The 22915-nt window shown below is 40.6% G+C and overlaps 1 protein-coding gene across 4 annotated transcripts in view; it reads left to right on the top strand.

Moving 5' to 3' along the window:
* The window catches only part of grik4 (glutamate receptor, ionotropic, kainate 4), a 196940-nt gene that overhangs the window by 72733 nt on the left and 101292 nt on the right, over positions 1-22915 (top strand). For all 4 annotated transcript variants that reach the window (XM_040186931.2, XM_040186950.2, XM_040186960.2 and 1 more), the window contains one exon: positions 16331-16464. In XM_040186931.2, coding sequence (XP_040042865.1) covers positions 16383-16464 — 82 coding nt within the window. In that variant the 5' untranslated portion in view covers positions 16331-16382. The remainder of the gene's footprint in view (positions 1-16330; positions 16465-22915) is intronic.

Genomic DNA, 22915 nt, shown 5'->3' with positions numbered 1-22915 from the left:
TGTGTCTTACATGACACAGCGGGGTGAGGGATGAGACCAAGAGGACCGAAGGTGAGGGGGAAGAGATTTTAGGGGAACAGAAAAAGTGAGAGGAGGCAGCGATGAGGTGAGGTATGGGGTGAGGACAAAGGTGCATGAAGAGATGGCGGAAAGAAACACAAGGGGATAGGTGGCATGCTTTGATGTTCTCCCTGTGACTGGTGGAACCAAGCATGTATCGGTGCTTAGGATTTTCCGCCTGTTATTGACTGATGAAACTCCAGTTGCAGTAAATGAAATTTAATCAGAAGAAAGTTCCACACAGGCGAGCTGTGAAATCTCATAATAGGTCTAGGTGTGTGTGTGTGTCTGTAGATGTGTGCACATACGCAAATGGGCATGGATTTTGCTATGCATGTGGGCATTTGAAACTGCGTCTGCAAGCTCACGAATGCACATACAGAAGAACAATAACATCTTCTGCTCCCATCAATAATAATATGCAAAGTGGCTATAGCTTTGCAGCTGCAGGGTTGAGACATCAGCATTCAAACAGGTCATAATCCCCTATTTCCTCTGTGTTTATCACTTATTTTCTTTTTGAATTTCACTTTATACCTGCACTTTTGACAGGCTTTAATTTCACACTAAGGTAATTGGCACCTGCTGGAAATGTTTTTCTACCCTTGACTTATAATTCCTACCTGTTGACAAGATGTATTCACGTCCTAGTGGTTAAATTGAGATTTGTGATTTTCAGAGAAGTGGTTAATTTATGCCTTAAGAAAAACCTGCGCAATTCCGCAGTGCTTTTTCACAGTCTCATAGCGTTCATGTCCTGTTGTCCATAGCAACCACAAACTCCATTGGCTACAAGGGGCCTGTGAAAACAGACAGTAATGTGGCTGTTAGTGAACCGTAGTAGTGAACTGTCACAGTAAGGGAAGTATGTGTGTGATCTTCGTTTCTAAAATTGCTGCCTTTACAAATGAGAAAGTAGATAAATAATTTTACAATTAGCATTTTAAAGCCATGTTTCACGTCCAGATCAGAATAGAACTCTGGCATTCAGCAGATGGAAACAATTGAATTACTTTGCGTTTTGAGAATATATATACTGCCTTTGTCAACATACTTTAAGTCTAAAAGGTTCCCCTTGGTGGATAAACAATGTCTTCCATTATTTATCAGACTCTCTCTACATCCAAGTGGTGCTTCTATCTCAGGGGAGCGATCTTGAAAATATTTATTTTTATTCCAGCAAAGAATCGTGTTCAACAGCTTGTGTACAATTCTGTCAGCAATGACACAAATATTTACACAGCAGTTTGATTTTTAATCTTGATCATTTGCATGATGGGCGGCACAGTGGTGGCTAGCACTGTCCCCTCACAGCAGGAAGGCCCTGGCTTCGAAACTTCCCAGAAACCCACAGTCCAAAGACAGAATCTGGGGGTTAATTGTTGACCCTAACTTGCCCGTATGTGTTCGAGTGAATGTTCTTTAGTTTCTGTGTCAGCCCTGGGATCGACTGGAGACGGGTCCGGCGTGCACCCCGTTCCTCGCCCGATCTTAGCTGAGGGACGCCAGCACCCGTGCGACCCTCGAAGGAATAACAATATAGAAGATGACTGACTAATTGCATGACTTTCTGCCATTAATCGCATCTTTATGCGCAAAATTACACGATGAATCTAATGCCCTTGGCCTTTATATGCACTTTTATTAATGTAAACACTTTAAACTAATATGGTTTGGGAAATGTTGAAGTCACTTTCATGTAATTTCCAACCCACCATATTCTTTATCCTGCCTCAGCAATAGTCATAACCACAAAATATAACTAAAATCGTTGTGTTTTTTTAACTGGCTTACATTCTGCTCACTGCGAAAATGTAAACATGAAGTGTGCCAGCTTCACCTGAGTTTGAAGGCAATCAGACCTGTCGAAATGCATTTAAAAACTGTAAGAAAAATAGCCAGCTATCTTCTCCTTGATGGTCTGGTTTGCTCAGGTCACATAGAAGCAGCAGTATTAAATCGAGACTGTTTCATCAGTCAATTAAAAAGTAATTGTAGCAACTTTGAGAAAATTTAATGAAGCTATATTGCAGATAGGGACTGTATAAACTTCCTCCGAGCATTTTGAGGTTAGACTTGCCTTGATTTACCGCTGATCTCAAGGCCTCGGGGGAATGTGACCTAACATATTAATGAAAAGCACGGCATGGTTTGCATGAATATTGTTACTATGGAAAAGATAAATGTGGACGGGGAGAACTAAAGTGGTTAAGTGCCTCATCATCATTTTTTGACTACGGGCCAGAATTACATTGTTGAGAGTGATCATACTTTCCATGTTAATGATCCCGTTTGTCTCAGGTGCTTGGATACTGTAAGATTGTGTTGCACACACACATGTTTCTGTTCCATTTATAAACAATTGATTCAGGCAAAACACTACAGACTTATTAGATCGTTTTATCTTTCCTGCTGTGCTGCTTGTTATGTTTTCTTTTTGATTCACATTAGGATATTACAGTTTTATAAAAGGTTCATCAGCACCATGTGGATGCATGCTACTCGAACGCATCAGCTTGAAAACTCAGCCTGCTGGTTTACGTTCACTCCCCACTGGTCAGTCTAAAAGGAAAGGAGGCAATAACACTCAAATGTGTACATCTTGCATTTAATAGATTACTAAGATGCAAGAAGATCAAATCACAAATTCTGGTAATTGACTCATGCCAGATAATGCGCCATCTGTAAGACCTGTGGTTGCCATGTCAACACAGTGGGTTGATTTACTCAAGATTAGTTGGGTACAATTGTTAATTAGAATCAGAATCAGACACGAGAGATGTAGATAGTACAATGTAGGCACTGAAGAAATAATTGAGTTCCTATATTGTATGGAGTTTCTAAGTATGATCAAATAACAGTCGAGATGCCAACATGTAGGAACACTCACAGACGTGATACGTTTATTGTTACAGCGATAATATCATTTCAATTGTCCAATGTTTAATGTAGTAAATAAAATGTTCCCAACAACAAATCTCGCTCGAGAAGTATCAAGTATGAAAGTAATCTGGCAATAGTTGTCTTTAGCTTAATGAAACCTCTGATCTAATGTAAGGAGCCAGGCAGCTCTCTCTCTCTCTACTTATATCAGACACCACAAATTAAACATGTTCAATCAACTGAATGGCTGCAAAGAAGGTCTGACTAATGCCAAAGTTCTCAACACAATCGAGACAATACATGTTAGGACAACTCAGCGGTGCTGGATGACCCACTCTGTTTGTCATGTCAAGGCCCTGAAATGGAGTCAGAACCGCGTCTTAACGAGGGCGGTGGGATCCAATCGTCTAAACAAAATTGAAGCAGTGTTGAAGAGTTAACAGTGGCAAATGGCCACATACTGTACGTACGAGAGAAAGCCCTTCCATAGATTCATTCATTGATGGTGAAGCGGTTTGAGCAGAGGAAAGGAGTCCAGTAGGTGCCTATCACAGCTTTTGGCTCTTGACAGGATCTGCACAGTCCTCTTTCTGTCTGTGAAAATGTGTGTAATACGGGAAAATGTTCCTGTGATTACCAAGGCTTGGCCATCTTCACCTAATATCTCCAGGCAGTAGGAGACTGGGAGCAACCCCCCCCCCCGCACACAGAAACTCTTCATCCTCCTCCCTACCCTCCTCTATTTCCCTCAACACCACCATTGCCTTTATCTTTGCCTTTCTTCTCCCTTCTATCTTTCCTTGATCCCTGCCTTCCAACCTCCTTCCTGCCCGTTCAGCTTTACCACATGAGCACGGCATTGGACTCTTGCTGATCCCCCCCCCCCCCCCCCCCCTGGTCCTCTTATCAACTTTTCAACTTTGCTTATTCCCCACTCGGCCCATGGTTTACTCATGCTTACACCCTGTTTGCTGATTCATCAGGATGCATTTCCCCTAGTTGTCTACCCTCTAGCCAACACAATGTATACCACTTTTCTTGCTTTTGTGAGGAACATGCTTGTTGACGTGAAATTGTTGCAGCGATCACTGTAAAAGACACTTTTCTCTGACTCTCTAGTTGGATTTGTGCATGACCATTGGCTTTTTATTTGCAATTAATGGCTCTGGCAGTGGTTTCCGATGCGAAAGCAGCAAGGAATCGGCTCGAGTAGACAGCTATGTTCTTTGATTCATTGCCGTTTCGATGCCACTGGATTTATTTGTGTTAACCTGTGTTTGCATTTGAAGCAAGCCTTTTTTTTTCATCAACTGAGGGTTTAAATATCACTGGTGGAGAGGCCCGACGGGGACGTCCGTACCAGTTCCATTAAATGAAAAAATACGCTTTCAGTGCTGTATTAAGGTTACATTTCTGTGCTTTTTTTATAAAACATTCCAGAATATTTTGTGTTTTTCGGAGACCGTAGTAATACCATGGAATAAATTATACTTTTCAAGGTCAGAGCATAACACATTGAATCGTCAAAAAAGATGAAATGACAGCAGTTCCTGATTATTGTTATCTGCAGTCCTTGGTATAACCTCCTTTTGTGGCGGTATACTTCCAACGTGTTTATCTCTCAAATATGACTATAAATCTCTTTAAATTTGACCTTGACATTCTTTTCTTTGGAGCTTAGACAGCCAGCATTCATGCAGCTGTAATTAAGCAGGGTAATCCTTTGTTAGTAACAATACACTTGTGTGAATATAAAGCTTTTTATTGTCAGGCATGTACACAAAACAGTGTAGTTTCTGCATTCAGTATTACTGAGGACCAGTTTGGGGGTCATCTGCAGCGCCCAGGAGCTGAACCAGCATGCGATTCTAATGTGTCCATGGGTATTATACCTTTGAACCTCACCTCACCAGCCGAAGTCCCCACAGACAGATCTCCTATAGCAACGTTACCATTTATTAGATATCCCCATGAAATGAATCACTGTGAAGACATGGTACACTATAGCAGCACACACATTATGTGCAGAGCCTGCAGAGAATAGATTGCTGCAGTTAGTTGGATACCCCATAGAGAGGCAAGTCCTGAATCAATAAATACATTTTAATCATGGTTAAATTGGATATTAAAAAGGGTAAAACCAAAGTTATACATCACTTTGTTTGTGTAGAAATGGGTAGCTGTGCCTATTTGCATATTTCTAAATGCTCATTTTTTAAATGATGATCATGCAGGCTTGGCAGTAGGCAGTGGACTTTCTGTTCATCACAAAACTCATTAGTTGTATGTCATATTCCACTGAGATAAAGAAAGAGGGCACAATTTCTCTTAATTCTCGCTCTGACGGTACCGTGGTATGAAAACCATCTTTGCGTCCAGCCCGTTCTCTTCAGTCCGACTCCAATCAGTGTAAGGAGACCCATTCTATGTAAGTAGGCCAGCACAACGTTGGTACTCCAGTAAGAAATTTAGGAACTGTTTGAATTTCGCTGGTTGAACAGTAGAGTAGAACATATTCAACCTGCAGAAGAAGAGAAGGATGTTCTCTTAGTGTTGTTTTGCTAGATCAGTCACATCGAGTGAGTTTGAGCTGCCTGCTCACGCTTCCACCACACACATGCCCAAATCTCTGTGACTTCCCTAGTCCCGGACATTATTATTTACTTATTTGAAATGGCATTTCACTCACCGTTGAGGGGGAGACTGCGTGCTCGGCACTCATATCATCCAATAATCGCCCCGTTAATAGTATATTTTGCATAAAGACAAATAAGTGTGTGTTTAGGAATAAATTGTCGTTGTTTGTAAAAATAGAAAGTAATGCTTTCTATCTGAATCTAAAGCAGTAGTCAGAACCACAAGCTGCTTTGGTATCTTGAAAATAACTTTTATTCACATAACCTTTTTCATTTTTCCCGAGTTGATTATATTTAAGACGTATACATATACTGAGCTGGTGCTGCAGCACTGCTGTATTTGACGCTCTCCTCTATTATCCACCACCCTGCAGGTGGAGGCCATTTCTCTCTTTGGCTGTGTACTGCCACAGAGAAAGGTTAAATCTGCGATTGTTTCCAGCTGTGATGGATGACGAGCTCAGCTGCTTATTATGATGCCTACACACCATGGATACCTGCAAGAACTGTGCATGGATACAATGTTCTTACAGCTTGGGCTGGTCTCCTTCTTCCATCAGGTTCATTGACGGGCGGTGTACTGAGTGGAATCAATTGGAAGCAGGACCTTACCTTGACTTATATTGTAAGATACCTCTAACTGAGGTATAAAGTCACTAAACATGGCTATATCTGAAGTTTGACAAACAAAAGCTGTTGAGGTACATTCCGCAGAACTAGCTCCAGTAGCCTTTGCTGATGTCTCATAGTGAGTGTTGTTCTGTTCTGCTGACACACATACTAGTCAGGTTCACTTCATTGGCTCAACTTCCAACTGATTAATTGAGCTAATTAGAGCACCGCCTAAGGCCTTTTTCGTAAATGAGTGTGGCCTTTTTTGCTAACAATCCTAAAACAAACCTTTCACCTTCTCCCTCCCCCAGGATATTGTAGTTACCTCTGACACATTTTCTAGTCATCAGAGTGGTATCTTATCATTAAGTACCAGTCATCCGGCCACTGACTCGTCTTCACAGTTTCAGCAGCAGACACAGTGCACAGTAATTTGCTGTGGTCCAAAGTGCCGAGAGAATCAGCCTTCAGTAACTTTTAACCAACATACACCAAACTAGGGCTGCACGGTATATCGCTTCAAATGGTATACCGGTATAAGATTTCCTTACGGTATGAATTTCTCATTTTGGTGTTACGCCATAACAACTGACGTTGCGCTTCGGCAGGCGTCACAATTTATTTTTACACGTCATCGAGGAGCGCCTACCGGTCGGAGCTAGTTGCTTGTTGAGATTGAGTCACGGTTATAACTTATAATAACCACAACACGGCAACAAGCTAACTCGCCGGCCAGTGGCGAGCAAGTTGGCCAGCGAGCGGGTAGCCGCGGCCCTTTTCTGGGTCAATGAATTGTGTTTACTTGAAAAAGCAACACCATCACGTACTGGGAATACCGTCAGAATCTTTCTTAATAGGCCTAACATGTTATGGATTTTTGGCCACACCGTGCAGCCTTAGTTTCAACCTATTGAATTGAAGAACAGACCTCCTAAACAAACATTCAATTCATTCTTGATCCCCTGAGCAAGCGAACTGCTGTAAAGACCATACATCATTCATTTCTGTCATACAAGACATGAAAAAATTGATTTCATATAACTCATTTGCTTCACAGCTTTCCACCCTGTTGCAAACATTAAATAGCAATATTCAGCTAGAGGAAATGTTTGAGGATTATGTGGACAATAGTTATTGTATTATACAGTGGTAAAATACCCATGGTGGTTGCTCTGGTATTTCATTCAAAATATTAGAATATTTAAGAAAGAGCAGGGACATCATTGGAATAGCAATCTGCCAAGCTCCTACCAAAGCCAGTCGGCAACAGTGCAAGAACATCTTTTCCATCTCTAAAAGCCTTTTGAGCATTTTCTCAAAACAGAAATACTTCAGGTCTGAAATAACGACGCCAACTCTTTATTGTCCGCCACTGCTGTTTTGAATGAACGGTCGTCTCTCTGTGTCAACTCAAACAAATCCAAACTAAGCAGTAGCTGCCAGTGGCTCCAGACTCTAGCTTACGGGACACAAATGCATAACATGAAGCCTGACTAGATGGATTTTGGTGTGACCGTCTGATATTCATTTGTCATTTTGATGTGTACATCATGGGGAAGTGCCGGGGTAAGAGCAGTGTGTCCTCAATGGCTGTGGCATTACACGGCAAAGAAAGCAACCAAAGAGCACATAGATATGCCTATAATTGTGGCATTAGTAGGATTTCTGGCTTATGCCTCATTAGGGGAATAACACACACAAGGCCTTGGGGTCTTTCAGCACAGATGGGGGACACATAGACATGGCGATGACATGGGGATGAAAGCAGATTGCTTCACAAAATGCAAACACCAAAGATATTAAAGCTCATACATGCAGTACCCCGAAGGGTCACGCATGCAATAGATTGAATGTATTGCTGGTCAGTTTGGTCAGTTTGGCACTTGCTTACAGATGTAAATGAGTTAATATAAAATTTCAAATAAAACAAATATTATTAGTGAGGTTTATTTTTTATTCTTTAATTTTCCAAGAGCTTTTGATGAGCATGACCTCATCCTAATGCTTGGATGGAGCTGCTCAGGGGCTGGAAGAGAAAACAAAGACAGATCCATTCTCTGCAGTAGATAGGGTTGATTAATTAACTGATTAATTAATTAATTAACTTCAAAATCAATTGCAGTGTTGAACTAAGTGCATGTTCTGTATGATGCATGTGGTTATTTTTTTTTTATTATAAGTGGAGGGCTGAGATCATATCGTTTTGGCCGTAACATGATTTATTGATCCTGTAGTTGTGACTTGACTAATACACATGTGGAAGATCGGCCCTTTCTACTTAGGAACCCACGCAGCCGTAAGACCATCAATTAAAATGCTGGCAGACATTTTTGATGATAACAAAGAAAATGTCACCAGTCTTTCACTTACATGACCTCCCCGTGTTGCCTCTTCAGCAGCAATCAATTCATAAATAATTGTCATCAAATTGTCCTCCCTTTTTTTAGGAGCTAAAATTTTTGCACTGAAACTAAACGGCACCTGCAAACCTATCGTGCAGTTTGACCTTTACAGCACTTTAACCGGGCTGCTATGATTTGTAGCAGCATTCATTTTCAAATCAAGTTTGTTTCCCTCCGAGGTGTTTTGCCACCTGGGAGCCGTAGCTTCCAGAGTCTGCCAGGAAAATGAATTTTCAGGCACACAGACTGTCTGCTTATGTCTTGTGTTTCAGCTTCCCTCACTGCCTCCCTTTCAGCTGCCCTTGGTGTAGCAGCGCTCTGCAGTATGATTGAGAGTGTATAGCCCCCTGGAGCATTCTGCGGGCGCAAGGCATTTAGTACAGAGTGTGAAGGGCATCACACGCACACACAGCCGAGAGTCAACGCACAAAGTTGGACCTGTGTACGTCCGGACATAACACTTGTATACCTAACAGACTGGGAAAGGTTTTTATAGGAGTGGTGCACATCAGGATTTGCTAGACCCTTATGGAATTACACAAGATGAGCATCTATTCCGCGTTCATTGGTCTTTGATTCAGCTGTGTGTCTCTCTCCCTCACTCTATTCCTTTATTTTGTTTTTCCTCTTCCTCAAATGACTCTGATTTCTGCCTCTTCATCGGTTCATTCATCATGAGGTAGCTTTGCCTATGCAGTTTCACAAGGCACCTCCATGGGATATGGACCAATAGAATTAGAATTACGGGTGATTGAGCTATAGTTCAGTTTTTTTATGCTATTCGAAGACAAATTTTATCCCTATTTATATCTATAGATTATTGAAGTAGTGCTTGGCAACAAAGGATAATAGGTTCCTGTCCTCAAAATCTCTTATATCAATTAGATGTAAACACTTTTCTTTTCATTTCATTTCAGTTTTGCGCTAAAACACCTAAAAGATGGTAGAACAAAGGGCATCTTCTCTACACCATCAACACTAGAACACAACATTGACATTGCGTTGTTCCTGTTATAATTTCCTCTTGAATTCTGACTTATTAGTAATGCCAGCTGCAAATCCAGCAACCTGTTTACAGAATATTCTCAATTGCCGTAACAGAAGGGGAGCGGGAACGTCTGTGGCTGCTGGGCAGGTTAAGGTTACAGCTGTACATTTGCTCTTATTGAGATAGTATTTGGTTGGCAATTCATTACCTGCTAAGTCACACCCATCTGATCCCGGTCTGATTGGCAATAAGCGAGCAAAGGAAAATGGTAGAACGCTTCCTATATCCTTCCTATTTCTACTCGCTTTTTCCTCCTCGCCGCCGTACTGTGCTGTAGCTGCCTCCGGTTAACTCTTGCAGACTATATGAAGAATGTCCAAATTCACTGTTGGCCGGAGTTAAATGGTAAATTGAGTTGCATTTACTCACCGCCTGTCTTTCGACCACTCAAAGCGCTTTTCTCTACATATCAACAGTCACACACACACACACACACACACACACACACACAGCGTTTAATACGCATTCACACACCAGTGGCTCTGTTTCGGGATGAGATTTAGATTCAGGATCTTGCCCTAGGAGACTTGAATAGCGGACTCATGGAGCCGGGGAGCAAACCACTGATCTTCTGATGGGATTTTAACCCAAACCCTTTTGCACATGTTGTACTGACTTGACACATATGCACTTGTCTCTTTATTTATTTTTTTGTGTTACTTGCTATCAAAATGTTTAATCCTGATCGGCTCACCTGCGATTGTACATAACTTTTCCCTTTTCTGCACCCTCTGTCTTTTAGGGCAATTGTGTCAGTTTCTCCCGTACTACCAGTTTTATGCTTTGCTCCCCTTCTTACATCATCACTGTCTTCATTCTGCTTTAATTCTTCACAAGTTCAAGCTGATGTTACTTATTGTCATTTCTAACACACTTTTTGACTTTTCTATCAGAAATGACTCATGACCCATGCATGGTTATCAATTAATTTTCGCCTTTGCTACTGATTATCCAGTATAGTGGAATACAACTCAGTCAATGAGAGTTTTGGATGTAAACCGTAAGAGTTCTGGGGCTCCTCCCGCTTGGCTCCCCTGAGTTACAAATATATAAATTTGTTAATTTTGCACTTTGAGTAGTAAATTAGTGTAATTTGTCATCTTTTAGACTTACACGCTACCAAATCCAAGTTTCCCTGCTGTCTAAATCCATCTTGAATATTTTGAAAATAACCTAATGTTTTCACATTAGTTGCTTTGCTGAAGAATTCCCTTGTCACGCCCCAGTGTGTAAGCTGGCAGCGTTGATGGGACTGGCTGACATGGCTGATTCAGCTACCGCAACAAAGATAGTGAGTGCAGTGATAGCAAGAACAATGGGGGCCGGAATACGATTCTGTTAAAATACACTGGGGTCTTAAAAAAACACCCAATTCCATACAACATCTATCAGCCAAGTCAAACAAGGAAGGGCAAACAGTATTTTTAAAATCATGCCAGGTAACACTAGTCATATTTTATCCTTCCAGTACTACATCTCTGCTCTTTACTCAGCATGCCTCTTTTTTCTGGGAGCCGAGTGGTGCCCAAAGGTATAAACTATATTAGTTAAATTGTTCAAACAAATAGCCCTTAAAGAAATATAGAACAGTATAGAAAATCCCGCAAAGCATGTATTCCAAGTCTTAGGTCTACAGTACAAACTGGTTATATCTAAAAAAAATTCTAAAGGAACCACTGCAAAGTCTGCAAATCCCATTGGCATTTGATAAAGCCCCTTAGATTTGTTTAAAGCCAGCCAGGTTTTCTCAGAATATCTGTTCCTAGATGTCCAGATTCCATTTAATGAACTGCTTCACAGCGGTTTCCATCAGCCGCGTAGAGCCGCTGAGATTTGGTCTTAATAAAATGTGTTTACCGGGGATGTTGGTGAGCATCCTGCTGGCTGTGACTGTCCAGTTTATTCCCGAGCACAAATGATCTGGTCACTTCAGAGAATCCGAACAACAGAGCTCCAAACATTACAGTGTTTCTTTCTCCTTTGTTGTTCATTTTTCAAATAAATAAATGTTCTTCATTAACCCCAATGCAAACGTTCACCACAACTCTCACATGCATATTCATTTTCTGCAGCTTTACGGTCTTTACAACCTCCTTGAACTATGTGATGTGGTCACACATCACATATTTCCATCTACAAGTTGCTTTTGTGCGAGTTGTGATACTCCCAACGCAACAGAACATGAATACATGCAATGTGTGAGTCTCATTATGCGTCTGACTTGTCTTTGGTTCAATCTGTCAGTTTTAACGGGCCATTGGCAATTGAATTACACGACGTCTGATGTTGATTGACACTTTTAATATTTGAATTGTGTTAACTGCGGCTCTGACAGCTGTCGGACCTGCCCGGTCCGTCAATCGCTGATCCCACTCATCTTGCCCCGTTGACATGGCGAAGACAATATCGCCGTCTTATTGTCTCGTAGTGGTTCCTACTGGACGTGGAGTGACGGACTTCTGGTTCTAGTAGATGGAGCTAAATAATAATAAAAACATTAACATCAGATTGGTTTTACAGAATCCAGAATGCATTAGTGCTACAGGCAGTCCGCATGGAGGTGAACCATTGTGCTCGGTGCATATGGTGGGAGGTCCAAGCTAAAATTGTTGTACTTTATTCATACAGTACTGCTTCTTTTAATCTCTTGTGTGGTTGTGTGTGCAGTAGGGGTGTAACAATTCATCCACTGAAACGATTAATCGATTTATATTCCTGCGATCCAACTGAATCAATCTGTGCTCCGTAAATCAACATTCCGGACAACATATATCGATTACAAATCGATTGAAATGGTACATAATTGATTTGTATCGATACTTGGAAACTGCATATTGGATTTAAGCAAAAAAACGGTATGGATGTGTGTTTGTTTTTAGCACTTTAGACACGTTAAACGTTACTCGATTCAGTCTGCCTGTCTGTGACGTCATCAGTACGCAGCGGCAGCCGAGCGAAACTCGGAACAACAACAAAACACAGCGTGGAGGAGACGACTGCCAGCGAGACATTTACAAACCAACATATCAATCCAGCGTGTGGAAACATTTCGGATCCCTACAATATAAACCTTTTGTCATTGTTCATTTGAATCTACTTCTGGGATGCAAATACTGACATGTTGTGCATATTTCCCCCCGGTGTCATGCTCATTCTCTTCCTTTCAGTTGCCAGGTAGCAGCAGGTCGAGATTTAAGAACTAGATTGAGGGAAAATAGATGTGCTGCTTCACAGTAATTGTTTTTTTTGGCTCCACAAGCTGCATAAAGACTTGCTGTGTCACCTTTGGCTTTTTATAAAAATGTGTTTTTAACCCAAAATGGATTTCCTGTGAGTGTGCAAGAATTGCTGTGTTTCTGTTGAACAAACGACCAGCTTGGTGGAGTGGAGACAGACATTTTAGTCATTTGTCACAAGGAAGAATAATATCCCACTCTTTAACAGAGACAAAAAATCAGTCTTTGCTGTATTGAGTTTTTTCAAATCTCTCCAGTTCTTTACATATGCCATAGATTTTAAAAATATTTCTCATTTCTTGCTGCAACTAATTCAATGATTTGAATATTGTAAGTATTGTTATTTAAAGATTTAATTAAGGTTTTGGCTATTAGGGGGGAAAAAACGGGTTTTGGGTTTCATCCATTCACATAGTTCACCATTAGTGCCACATTTTCTAGTAAATTAGAGTTTCCTCACACAGCATATATGACCAACACCACTTCACATTGTTTACGTGTTTTCTCTCTGTGCTTTTTATGTCAGTTTTAAAGGCTCTGTAGGACAAGAAAAATACAGTGTTACACTATATCGGAAAACTCACTGTTTTTAAAACCGTGTTCAGAACAGCTATGATTACACTGCAGTGCCGTTTTCCTCTGATTTCATCTCACCATCTCAGCCTTTGCTGGCTTTTCTGTGAGGAGAGAAACAAAAGAAGGGTTACAATAGCCAGCTTTTATTTCACCATCCTCAGTCTATTCAGAACTCAGAGGAGGCTTATAGTGAAAATGCATCGGCTACAACTCCATACAGTGATTCATGCCAACTCACAGTAAACGTAATCTGTGCCATTGTTCTCTTCATTCCTCCACAACCCAATCTCTGCGGGGACTTTTAAAGTTGTTGATTCTGGTGCTCAGGAAGAATCATTGTCAGGAGGCTTCTGTCAAACACGAGTGACTGAAAATACCTATAAATTCTGCAGCAGTGGACTTGGACAGGAATGTTTAAAGAGGCTTTCTAAAGAGTCAGAGGGGAGAATGTTCTGTAAAATCAAAGTTAAAAAGGTCTAATACTTAAAGAAAAATAAATTAAATATTGAGTTTGTGCTCTGTCGATGTTGAACACAGGTAGTTTGAACGTGTGAGCTCTGCTGGGAGATTACAGATTTGAAGTAATTACAGCTAAGGATACCAAGGTACTAATTGATTTCCTTTTCCGCAATGCTCTAACTTTGCATCACTTTTTGTCTGGCAATCATAATATCTACCGTATGTTTTCAAGGAGCAGTGTGCATGTGGCAATTCCATGAACACCGCGAGGAGCCACCAGTGTTACGGACTACCAATCAAAAGCCTGCGAAGGCTCTTATCGCTACTCGGTGGAAGTTTAGTTTGGAGGCTGCTGCTGCTGCACACAATATGTTAGCGACCAACGTTGTTACCAACCGTGTTTTTGGACGAGCTGAATCTATTAAACATCTTTCAGTTGAGTGTGATAATAAATCAAGCTAATCTCAAGAAATCTTTTTTTTTCTAGTTGTGTCTTTCCTGTGCTGCTGTAATAGAACATCTACTGTGGGCTGCCATTGTTAGTTCTAAGAGCGCATATGATAAGTATGCTGCTCTAGAGACGGGCTAATTGAACAATAAGTGTGGTAATCCCCTCGTGTGCGTAACCATACAAGCAATAAGCCAGCAAACACTGCCAACTAAATAAATGTCAGCAGAGATTTATAAATGTTCCTGATGTAAGCTCTCATGTTTTTCTCATTTATATGTTTTGATTTGATGGTGCCAGTTTTTGCCAATATTCCTGATGTAAGCCGAAATAAAAAGACCATAAAAAAATCAATAGTTCCTTACACAAACTATAAAAACTCTTCCGAAAGGAGCCTGAACTCCGGTTCTGTCCACTGTGGTTGGAACTATTCACAGCCCTTTGGCGAGTTGTTACCAGTTTTTGCAAGACCTTCCCTCTAAAGCCCCTTCTTTGATTTCTGTCCTTTAGTGAGCACCAGGTGGCCAGCTGAGACACTCTAGTTAACATTTGCCCAAATACAGAAAACACCCACTACCTCAGGAGACACATGGAATAAAATAAATAAACAGACAGCAAAAAACACAGTTGAGTGGATTTTATCCTGATGAAAATGATATTGTGGCTACATGTGCACCTTTACTGGCTTTTTTCCTGTGCAGAAATAGAAGCCTGAGTGTATTGCGTCTGGCGGCGCTAATCTCGCTCCCTGCGATCTTCACAGGTATACTCTGTGACATTGGATGCTGTGTCCTCCATGCATCTAACAAATCAAAGGGCTGACTAAATTTGGAAAGATGAGTCACTAGAGACTTTATGTTGATCATGTCCTCTCAAAGTCCTTTATGAATTTCCCTTCCGGTACAATACTGACACCGTGGTTGCACTGACCGCTCTCAACTGGAATAAAAAGGTTCTCTGCCGTCTCTGGTCACAAATAGATAAATGTTTTATACTGTTTAACACACTTTGATACTCAAATGTGACTGAATTATTGTTTTTTATTAATATTTCTGGTATGCAATCCATTCAAAACATTGAAAACACTACCAGGCTGAGCCAGGCTTAATTTGATGCAAAAAGGCTCTCTACACTTATGTTGCATCCGAACAAATACTTACTTCTCTAACCCATTCATAAAGGCATTTCAGCATTGTGTGGAAAAGGATTTTCACATCAAATTTATCTAAAAAGGATTTTTTTTTTCCTCAGTTTCGCGGCGATACATTTGGTAAACACACGTCTCGCTTGTTTTCTTCTCTGTTTATTGTTGTCTGTGCAAACACTTTTGCTCTGGCGGGTGGGTGAAGTTCCTGTTCCACTGGAGAGGAATAAATGCCTCTCTTCCTTTGCGGTTTATATATAGAAACTTTACACCTAAACTCACAGAATGAGGATTAACAAGGGAAGAAAAGTTTAGTGTCCATCGCCCCCTTAAAATCCACTAAACTGTCACTTTGAACTTCCCCTCAATAGGATGCATTGATGCCGCTGGACATCACGCTCGCTAATGTTTTACTGCAGAACTTAATTCAGAAAAAAAGTTTTCAAAAGTTTAACAAAAGATAAAAATGAGCAAAAACACTGTGGAGCCAGTCCAGTGAATAAAGTGGCCATGAAACTGAGACAATCTGGGAAGCATTGGTACAAATACACTGCGGGGCAGCTGATTGGACACAGGCGGATGCAATCAGGAGCAAGGAAGACAATCACACAATGGGGACACACACAAGGTCTGGAAATGAAGAGAGCACATGAACAAAGAACTAAACAAAAAAAAACAAGACCGTGACAGGGACGAACCGCAGAAAGACACGGCGCGACTGCTAGGACCCAATCACGTAGCCGTCGCAGGTGTCTGCGTCAGGTGGTCTGCATACTGTCCCTCTTCGGGGTGGTTAACGGCGTGCTCTTCTCTGTCTTTCTTTCAGGTGGCTGTGACAGGGGCACCCCCGGGGCAGGACCCATGAGGAGTCATAGAAGATGCTCACAGCCCGGGCGCTTCTGCTCTTCTTAGCCATGTGGGTGAGAAGCACCTGTGGTGGCCCGCTCTCCTTCAGAATAGGTAAATTTGAATGACAAAATCGCAATATCGTAGCAGTGGAAAAACTGTTGCAGATGCATGTAAGCCCAGGAGTTCTTATTTTTTTTTATTGTTCAGAGAGATTAGGTGTACTTCTTAGATATCCATAAACCATATGCATCAAAAGTATGTGAATTATTTTGAAATTTGAATCTATAAAGTTTGTTACATGAATCATGAAAATATTAGTGTCAAGTGTAAATTTAATCAAAAATGTTTCCCCAGTTACACATAGCTGGAGGTACCAAGTAGCTAAAAACTGTATGTGTGGATATAACATGATCCTAATTCGTTCTGAAATACACTAGTCCCAGCATAGACAAAAAATGAATTTGTTCCACAGCATGTTATTAATAAAATATCGATTGCGATTGTCAGATGTGTCCAATTTCACTTAATCACACCAACTTGAATGGTGGTCAAAAGAAAGAATTGTGCGCTGCAGGCAATATAGAGAAAATTATCTTTCGTTTGGGTTTAATTTCACTAACTTCGTTATGCTCGGCCTGTGGGGAAAAGCTATAGCCATGGTGCCAAGCAAGCTTAAACTTCACCCCGAGGAAGGATCAACAAATTGAGAGACCGATAATCAAATTGCCAGCACTGTGGTGTATAACGCTACACAGTGTTTTATATCTGCTTTGGTTGTATGTGTGAAGCATAAGCATTAAATTTAAGAAATATACTGTGGCCATAGTCACCCATTGCACAAATATAATACAACTTTATTCCTTAAGTGTTTAATCGATATCAAGATATTTTCATGATTCATGTAACTATAATAACATCTTCTAGAACCAAGATGGTAAATAGGATGCTTTCCCCACTGTCTTAAACGTCAAGACTATCCCAGAAGACATTTTCAAAGACACATAATAGAATATTTTGGATTGTTGAGCATCAACACTGGACCATTTTAAATTGTAAATAGTATGACTAGTATAATGAATGGCAAAATCGCTGGCTTTTTACACCAACAGTTTCACAATAGAGCAAAGACAGAATTCACTGGGTTATTCTGCTTAAGGATATTGTGACAGATCGGTGGACCACGGTTGGATCCGACTACAGGTCGCAGTTGAGGGGAAATGGTTCAAAAGTCTCATAACCTGTCTGTTGGAAACCGATGGGAGTTGTTCCTTGTTAGTATTCTCACACAGTCAGCAGGTCGCTGACACCCCGTCACCGGCTTCCCGTCCACCAAAAGTTTGACACTTTTTTGTATTTATAAGTAGAGCTCTTGTCTTAAGTGTGTGTTCCAGGAACAGGCAGCTTAAAGGAGATTTGCTGCCGGCTAAAAAGGTGCAAGTTAACAGCGTTAAATCAATATAAAAAGACCCATGTGGTAACTCCAAGGCTATTTTTAACATCAACTAAAAAACTGGTGAAATTGTTGAAAATAAGTTTGCCTGTGTGCAAGCTAGTGTCCTCTCGAGTCCAGGGCATTAACGAAATGCTGTGCAGTGGACTCATTTCTGGAGGAATGTGTTGCCGTAATGATGAAAACATTATTTAGTTTAACTGGGTGACATTTCCAGCTCTACAGGCTCGTGACTGCATATTGGACCTTTTGTTCTTTACTTCTCCTATTCTCTGAGAAGAGGAGAAGTTATTATTAAGTTACTTATTAAGATAATCTTCAGTATGTGTATGGGTGTGCTATGCTTCTGTGTGTGTGTGTGTGTGTGTGTGTGTTTTATGCACATGGCTTAGAAATGCAAAAGCACAGACACAGACTGACACACATTGTGAGGGTACACAAACAACCACATTCCCCCAAACACCACAACAAACACTGTGCCATTCGTGCTCCGGGAGATGGTATTTAACGTGGCTGTCCCTCAAGTCCTGCCTGCCTGCCTGGCGTAATGTCACTGTCTGGCCTTCTCTGAATGCATCGGGGCCAAAAACAACCTCCCGCCCCTGCCACACTCCCGCCAGGAGCACTCAGCAGCCAGCGGCCAGCTCACATGGAACTCATCTCTGTCTCTGCCGCGTTGTTAGCGGTCTAAAATGTGCGAATCAGTTGGAATGTATGGAATGTCTACTTGCCGGCCTGATTGAGGATGAAAAACTAAAAAGTTGCTCTTATTTCATTGTTCCCCTGATATGTTAACTTTCAGTGTTGTTGAAGAGTAATGATAGATTAGTAACAGCAGTATTGATCCAAGGTTGTCTAAATAATTCCTTCAGTACAGCCTCCAATAGGAAATACCATAAATACAAATGCAAGAGACGCTGACTTGCATTAAACAAAGAAGCTAAAGACATGAAATATATACGGTTAAATTGCTTTACACCATGACAGAAAATTCCGTTGAGAAGAGCCCTGATTAATTCAGACATGGGACTATATAATTACATTTAAACAAGTTAATATTTGGTTAGTATTGCATTAAAATCCTACGGAACTACCATGTGGTTGAGCTTTTTGCAGTGGGTGGTATTCCTCCATTAGTAAAGGGACAGAAATGGCCGCCATCTACTTTTACATAACCTAACAAGCGACTGTTTATGCTCACTTGGAGACATAATTTCCCCCTACACACACATCGCTGCTTCACGCTGGTGTATATTAAAGTGAGCAATCATCTCGGAAAATACTCAGGAGAACCACGTGGTCCTTCATTAGAACTATATTCATCAAAACTGTCAACCTTCCCTTACACCGCAGAGCCCTCACTCCATCAACCACTCCTGCACACACGCATTTACACACACTGGCTTGGTCCAGTTCGATATCAAAATATAAAAGACATTCATCTTATTCTTTAATCAAAGCCACCATTGATTATCATTGAGCATAAATGTGTGCATCGTTATAATACACAATTTACTTGGAATAAGCTGCGTAAGGGATGGGAAGGGAATCAAATAAAAAACAACAATTTCTCTGCCCCTGACATTTAATGAAAAATCACATTTATTATTATTCGGTCCTTGAGGACACCACAGGAGCTAAGCTCTTGTGTTTGTTGGTTTTCCGTTTCCATATATTCATTAACTTTTTTAGCCTCTAAGATTCCCATGGGCATCTTTAACGGATACCTGAAAGTCATTAACTTTCTCTTTTTAATACAGAAACGCAATATTTGTATTTGGCAATCATCCCAAATAGCTTGCCACCTATGGTGAAATCATATTATGCCATTTTTGGCCTTTTAGAACCATAACCTTTTCCCAACTATTTGGATTAAAATTAATTATATTATATTTTGTGTGAGACCAGCCAGTTGTTGGATATATTCATGGACTCCAAATTTAAAAGCAAAGATTGTTGCAGAAAAAGCAACAAACAACTGACGTTTTTTGTTTTCATATGTAAATTTATGTAAAATAGGTTGGCATTTCCCTGTCGCCCTTTTGATAATATTCATCATTCAAAATCTGTAATACAAATGTCTAAAATACATTAATTTATTTCATACCATCATCATCATCATCAACTTTAACACCTGATTGGCACTTTGATAAAGACCTTCCCCCTCCAATGTAGACTGAACAATCATAGCGTAGAAAAATAATAAGCACCATATGCTGGAAATTCAATAATGATAACGCAGGCTCCATGATAGTTAATATATAGCTGCAGTGAGGGGCGGGGCTTAGCAAATGTTCAATAGAACAATTTTCAATGGGATCTAACTTAAAACGTCATATATATGTACATGTAGGGTCTGATAATCCTGCAATCCTGAATGCTGCTCTTCCGAAGGTTTGTTAAGTACAAAAGAGACACCTAGCTAAATACTGTACGTAATACAACAAAACTGCATACATTTGCTCTTTATCTTTAAGTGTTGCCCACATGGGACGTCCCGATACAAATGTGGTTTACCTACCAACCTAAATACCTACCACATACAGAAAAAAACGTTTTTGTTCTGTGATTTAGGTTTTTTGACCTTAAACTCAATTTGATGACTGATTTTCACATTTAATACATTACAATCAACACGAGTGAGAGTAGCGGTTGTGGTTTTAAAGCACAATGGCTTTAAAGTCAAACAGACCCCATGCTCATCAACTAGAGTAGTTCTTTCTTTTTCCTTGCTTCATAACGGGCACTCTGCTCTGGTCAACGGATACCGGCCTGCTGTGTGCATGTGTGTACATGGATGGTCTTTCATGTGTGTTCAGTCACCAAAGGGCATGCAGTGTGGATCGGTGAAATTAAAGCCCACCGGTGGACTCTAATTGCGTAATTAGCCCTTCCGAGGCAAAAGCGACAAGGCGGCAGTAGCACACCGTTAATATCCCTCAGTTCAACCCCACGCACACACTCACAGTGACTTACTAAGGCCGGCTGCCAGAACCACCATGGCTTACTCACTGTGCCTCCAGTCAGGGTTGTTTTTCCTTGACTCACTCTTGACTTCAGTTGACATCTATGAACTAATTCAACTCACTGTCACTCGATACAAAGGGAAGATGCAGTGTTGAAAAGGAAGGAGAGTAAAGTCCTCGAATGGAAGTTATATGCGTTGTTTTGAATTCAACCTTAGTTCCCCTAAATTGACAGAACAGAGGCTAAAGCAGAGACTTATGTCCAGTTGAGGAATCACCCTCATCTCCTTGCTTGTATCTACCCAACCATGTGTTGTGCAAGTCAAGCTACAGGCCACATAGGTGACCACCTGTTGCGTGAGCCGACCAAGTTTCACCAAAAAGAAACCAACAAACGTCATAAGGAATTACCAGAAATAAAAGGGAGCTTAATTAAATAACAGCGTGTGAGCCTGGAGGCAACAATGTCTTTTGTTCCTGGGTGTGTTTCCTCAGTAGTCAGGCACCCAATTTCAATGGTTGCTAAGGACTTTAAGGGATGAAATTGTATGTTTTGAGTCAGATGGAGCTGTACATGCAGAGACAAATTTATACCTCAGGTGTCGTCTGAAAGGGGAGGAGTTCATGATTCATCTCTGAGGTTTTAATTACCAGGGGAGGTGCTGGGACCAATCGTTTAGTTAATGACAGAAATGGCGGAAAGGAGTGATGTTATACAATTATGCACAGTACTTTGCTCCTTAGTTTACCACATCAATTATTCAGTCAATCTGATAAAGTCCCTGTGCAAAGGCATACTGTGTGTGTGTGTGTGTGTGTGTGTGTGTGTGTGTGTGTTTCAATCCCAAACACACCCTCCTGAATTAGATTGATGAAGATGAATTCAAATGAATCTTTGCTCTTTTTCACACATATCCACACGCTAGATTGGTTCTCTACCCTTGCACAATCATGAAAACATTGCTACTTAAATTATTAACAGACTAATTACAAGCTGTGGGGGGATGTTTGTGAATGTGTAACCGTGCGTTACAGTCCTGCAGTGGTGAAGAAGAAAAGATATAAACAGGGCTTGGTAGAGCAACATTTTGTATAACAGCTTTATTCATTAAATGTCAAGTCTGGCTGTGGATTGGTTGTTCACACTGAATGGCTGAGATATTTAATGCATTTATATATACAATAAACGGAACCAATACCAGCGCTTGTGAAGCAGCAATACCAGATTAATATTGGATCAGTGATACAAGCAAAGCATATTTTAATAGGACATATTGACAATACAATGCATTTATGTACAAAGGCACTACAGCAAATACTGCCTTTATGAAAATGAAGGTATGCTTCCCACTTACTGATACGCTAGTCCTCTATTAGCATATTCTATTATTATGTTTAAATAAAGAATTAACTCTCATACTGGTCTATGAAATCAGCCCTTTTATACCTCTCGATTACGCTAAAGTTGCACGCTGCAGCAAGCCTTCTCTTGTGTAAGCCACTACCTGTCGCTTGTTAAGCTTGAATAATTATAAGTTTTTCCTCCTTCCTAGCTGAAGATCCCTGTTTATTCATGTTGTTTAAGCCTTGAAGGATTGGTATATATTCATTTTCAAAAGATTCTTTTGCAAAACAATACTCACAGTCCCAGTTTGGAACGGGTGTTACTTAATGGGAATGTTCTTCCTGTCCATGGTAGGTATTAAATCATGACTCGGAAGAGGTCGTGGACTAGATCTGCAGTTATTTATTCATATCAGTCATCAGTCATTTCTGTTTAGCTCTTTGCTGAGGTCTCAAATGTGAAGTTTCAGGTAAAATATATATTTTGGCACAGTGTAATGACTCTGATGGATGGTGTGCTCAGACACGTTACTAAGAAATAAATGCAGTATGTATAAGCTGTTTTGATGTTCAGCTGGAACTATTGTCACATAGTTTGTCCTTTACAATGTCAAAATATGTGCTATTTATCAGAAGAATTCAATTATACAAGATTTCTAGTGGAACATTGATCGAGTGGAAGTTATTGTTTTTTCCCCAGTCAGCAATCATCCCATCCCTAAAATATTGATAACCTCTGTATCTCTTTCATCTTTCACAGCGCCATGTTTTGCCTCAGAGACTCAGGGACTAGACTTTACCA

The sequence above is a fragment of the Gasterosteus aculeatus genome, chromosome 1 (genome assembly GCF_964276395.1).
Source record: "Gasterosteus aculeatus chromosome 1, fGasAcu3.hap1.1, whole genome shotgun sequence".
Classification (NCBI taxonomy): Eukaryota; Metazoa; Chordata; class Actinopteri; order Perciformes; family Gasterosteidae; genus Gasterosteus; species Gasterosteus aculeatus.
The sequence above is the reverse complement of the archived record's forward strand: the minus strand, read 5'-3'. Positions and strand labels throughout refer to the sequence as shown.